The sequence below is a fragment of the Nicotiana attenuata genome, chromosome 9 (genome assembly GCF_001879085.1).
Source record: "Nicotiana attenuata strain UT chromosome 9, NIATTr2, whole genome shotgun sequence".
NCBI lineage: Eukaryota > Viridiplantae > Streptophyta > Magnoliopsida > Solanales > Solanaceae > Nicotiana > Nicotiana attenuata.
Genome location: NC_031997.1, coordinates 30,113,088 through 30,117,548, shown reverse-complemented (window position 1 = coordinate 30,117,548; position 4,461 = coordinate 30,113,088). Strand labels below are relative to the sequence as shown.

At 37.4% G+C, this 4,461-nt stretch overlaps 1 protein-coding gene across 1 annotated transcript; it reads left to right on the top strand.

Moving 5' to 3' along the window:
* Positions 1,205 to 1,789, top strand: LOC109232624. Its single transcript, XM_019398382.1, has one exon. It carries the CDS (start codon positions 1,205 to 1,207, stop codon positions 1,787 to 1,789), a length of 585 nt encoding a protein of 194 aa, XP_019253927.1.

Sequence of the window (4,461 nt, the reverse complement as noted above, 5' to 3'; positions counted from 1 at the left end):
AAGGCAGATTTGGTTTTGTAGTCTATTACAAATATGATTTTAATTATAAGAAATTTCAGGTGATTCATCATTTACAGGAATATAAAATACATCTATTTTCTCAAAAGAAACGGTTTTACAATTATGTTGAAGCAAAACTAAACTTCAACATGAAACATCCTAAGTTTTATCAACAAATATTAAATAAAGTTTTATCAAGAAATATTAAATCTCAAAATGAATGTCGTTCTCCAAATAAGAACGGTTTGAAAAGATTTACTATCGAATTTATCTCTATGACTACTGTAAGGTGTGTGTGAGAAATTCTGTTTACGCTGATGGACTTCTATGGAAGTATATAATGTATGGGTTGAAATTTGGACTGGACTTAATAATTGTAAATGGACGTGATTGAGGATTAAGCCGACCATAGCACAATGGCGAGGAGTCGTCTTCAGAAGGATTAGTGCCGAGGTCAAGTAAAGAATGCGGAGCAACAATATAATAAGTTTAGAATAGAAAGAAGGAATATTTCATTGAATATTTCTTCTGTTGTACTTTTTAGGGTTTCTTAGGAATATCCCTTATAGATACAAAGAGATAAAGAACAAAAAGGGGATCTTCACTTTTCTGATAAGAGCACATTGTACAGGGTTGACTACAAGGAATATATAAAAGCTTATCTTGTCCACTGATTACATTGTTCGATATACGCTTTCTATTCACAAGATCCAAAGATTCCTTGTCCATCTTCATTTTCTAATACTTCACGTTGTTGTCAGGAAGGAGAATCATCCAAGTTATTGACACGTGTGTATTTATTAGCTATACAAGTGAGTTGGTAGTTATGTACAACTGTAGGTGTATGTAATAGTAGGTGTACGTAGTATAAATAGGTGTAGGTACTTTTTCTACTACACTGTATTCATTTTCATCCTGTATTATTTTTTATATTTGAGCAAAGTTCTTTTTCTAGTGAAATAGAAAAGAAACTTCCAGAATTCTCTCATCTATGGCTTCTCTCGTTCGCCGTTAGAGCTCACTCGAGGTGAGCTCATCCTTTTTATTTCCTCTACTAATTTGTCATGGTATCAAAGCGAAACTCTCGATCCTAAACTCAATCAGTCAATTTTCCTTTCTATTCGAAGCGTATCTCTACGGAGTGCTTCTATACGAATATCGAAATTTTTTCCAACTTTTCCTCTCAAATCGATCCTTGATAATTATGGCTATTGATGAAAACACAACGGATTCCACAAATCCGGCTTTGGATTTGACAAATCCGCTTTACATGCATCCATCTGAAAGCGCTGGTTCTATGCTTGTACCGGGACTTTTTGACGGATCAGGCTATACATCATGGAGAAGAGGAGTTCTGAGAGCTCTCTCAGTGAAGAATAAGGTAGGATTCATAAACGGGAAGTGTAGAAAGCCAGATCCTCAGGATCCTAGCTATGATCAGTGGGAACGCTACGATGACATGATCACATCGTGGATACTAAATTCTATCTCAAAGGACTTGGCGGGTAGTCTACAATATGTTAATGATGCTCAAGAACTTTGGAAAGAACTTGAAGACATATATGATCAAACAAACGGGGCAAAATTGTATCAGTTGCAGAGGGAGATAAATGATTTGAGTCAAGGAACCCTAGACATCAATGGGTACTATACTAAAATGAAGAAACTTTGGGAAGAACTAATCACATTGAATGCACACGCCCAGTGCAAATGCAATTGCACATGTGATGGTAAGGGGAATATGCAGAAAGCTGAGCAAGATAGAAGGCCGATTCAGTTTTTAATGTGACTAAACAAAGTCTACACTGTGGTCAGGGGAAGCATCTTAATGATGAATCCATTACCCTCACTCGCACAAGCTTTTTCAATTCTCATCCAAGAGGAGAAACAAAGAGAGGTCAAGCTAAACAATCAACTGGTGATTGAATCTACTGCCTTGAGTGCTAACAAATCAGGAGGAAATAACTTCAGGACAAACTTTAGTCAACAGACAAACATTGCAGACAATATTGGATATATGAACTACAATCAGCGGGGAACAGAACTGGAAACAACAACTACAGGGGAGGACAATTTGGGAATAGGCCACGACTTTTTTGTGACTATTGTAAGAAGTCGGGTCACATTAAGGAAAGATGCTACAAATTGCATGGTTACCCTCAAGATTCAAGGTTTAATAAGGGAAAGAGAATTGTTGTCAATGTACATGGAAGTCAAGGAGAGAGTGTTATTGAAGGTGGAGATGGAAACAATGGACCTGCACAGGAACAAGATAGAACTATGCAGAATCTTACTTAAGGAACAATATAATCAGCTGGTGAGCATCCTGGAGAATTTTCATGCTGGAAATGTAGGAAACGAAATGAAAGCAGGAGTTGTGAATTTTGCAGGCATCTCAACTTGTTCAACTCATTTTGATTTTGGTTCTAGCTCATATGAATGTTCTAGGTCTGTTGTTGACTCTTGGATACTTGACTCTGGGGCGGCATCAAACCATATGACTTATAACAGATCCATGTTAATCAATGTGAAAACCTTAGTTTACCCTTTCCAAGTTACTTTGCCCAATGGTTATAAGGTGAAGGTGACATTGATAGGAGATGTAGTAATTAGCCCTAAGTTCACTCTGAAAAGAGTTCTCTTTGTTCTCAGTTTCAAATTCAACCTAATCTCAGTGTATTGTTTGACAGTTCAGTTTGATTGCTTTGTTATATTCACCAAATTTATTTGCATCCTTCTGCAGGACCCTTCACTGAAGAGGCCTCTAGCAATTGGCGAAAGTAGGGATGGTCTGTATCTCTACAAATCAGATTCTTGCAAGTCCAACACTTCAGATTTCTGCAAGCCTAATTCCCTAGTCTTTGATAATTCAGCTAGTGCATCAAATAAAGGCGATGTAATCACTCAGTCTACTCCATCCATTATAACCAGTAGCAGTAGTGTTAGTCCACACTCTGGTTTATACATTGCATCTAGTTTACATAATTCCTTTTCTCCTACTACATCTAGATCCCACACTTCTTCTTCTGAATGTAATAAAATTGTCACCAACTCTCATTAGCAATATGAAGGAAATATTAGTCCTACATGCAATGCATCTATGAATGATAAATACATGATTGATCTCTTGTGGCACAATAGATTGGGACATGTATCCTTTGCCAAAATGAGAGGTATTGAATCCATACCCTTTCAATTTTCACCCAAATAGTCCTTCATTTGTCCAATATGACTAATGGCTAGACAAAACAGTCTGTCATTCCCAGAAAAAACTACAGTACAACCAAGATCTTTGAAATCCTACATGTAGACTTGTGGGGGGCCTATCATGTGCCAACACATGATAGGAATAAGTACTTTATCACCCTAGTAGATGACTACAACAGGTGCACCTGGACACACTTTCTTAGCTGCAAGAGCAATGCCCTGCAAGTAATCAAAGTTTTCTCTGCCATGGTGAAACACCAGTTCAATTGTTCCATTATGATCATCCGAATAGATAATGGCCTTGAGTTCATAAATTCTGAGACTGCTTCTTTCTTGCAGTCTGAGGGAATTATGCACCACAAACATGTCTCTATACACCTCAACAAAATGGCATAGTCAAAAGAAAACACAAGTACCTTTTGGAGACAGTCAGGGCACTGTTGTATCAGTCTAAACTTCCAATGCAATACCGGGGAGAATGTACTCTTACCTCAACATACTTGATTAACAGACTCCCTTCTACCACTCTTAAAAATAAATGTCCATTGGAGCTACTATACAAAAGAAAACCCAAATACTCTCACCTCAAAAGCTTTGGATGCCTCTGCTTTCCTACAAACCTCAAACCTCACAAAAGATAAATTTGAATCTAGATCCTTACATCATGTCTTTGTGGGATATCCTTTTGGGACGAAGGGCTACAAGGTACTCAATCTAGTAACAAAGAAAATTCATGTTTCAAGGGATATTGTATTTCATGAAGGTGTATTTCCTTTTGCTTTACACTCTAGCTCTAACACAGTCTTTCCCTCATTTCCACAAGTAAATGCAGAATTAGCACAAGAACTATTTTCTTCTCATAGGTAAACATCTATTCCTACTTTTCCTAGTACATCACTCCTAACAATGTTAACTGATACTTCATCACCAGGGGCAATAGAACCTAACCCTCATATGACTTCAAGTTCAGAAGTACAATGAAACTCATGAAACTCTGTCTAACAACACTCCTAATTCAATAATGAAAGAACCTAATGAGATTTCAGGAAGGCCATCCAGAGCCCTCAAAGTCCCCACTTACTTGAAAGATTACAACTATTCACTACCCAAATTACAAACGAATCATCCTGACTCTCCCTCCAGTAGTAACCAATGCACCACCTATCTTTCCTTCAATGCATCCATACCCAATGCCCAATGTGTCTCACTCAATGCCTTGAATTTTAATAGTCAGCAACTGATCAAAACTATTTC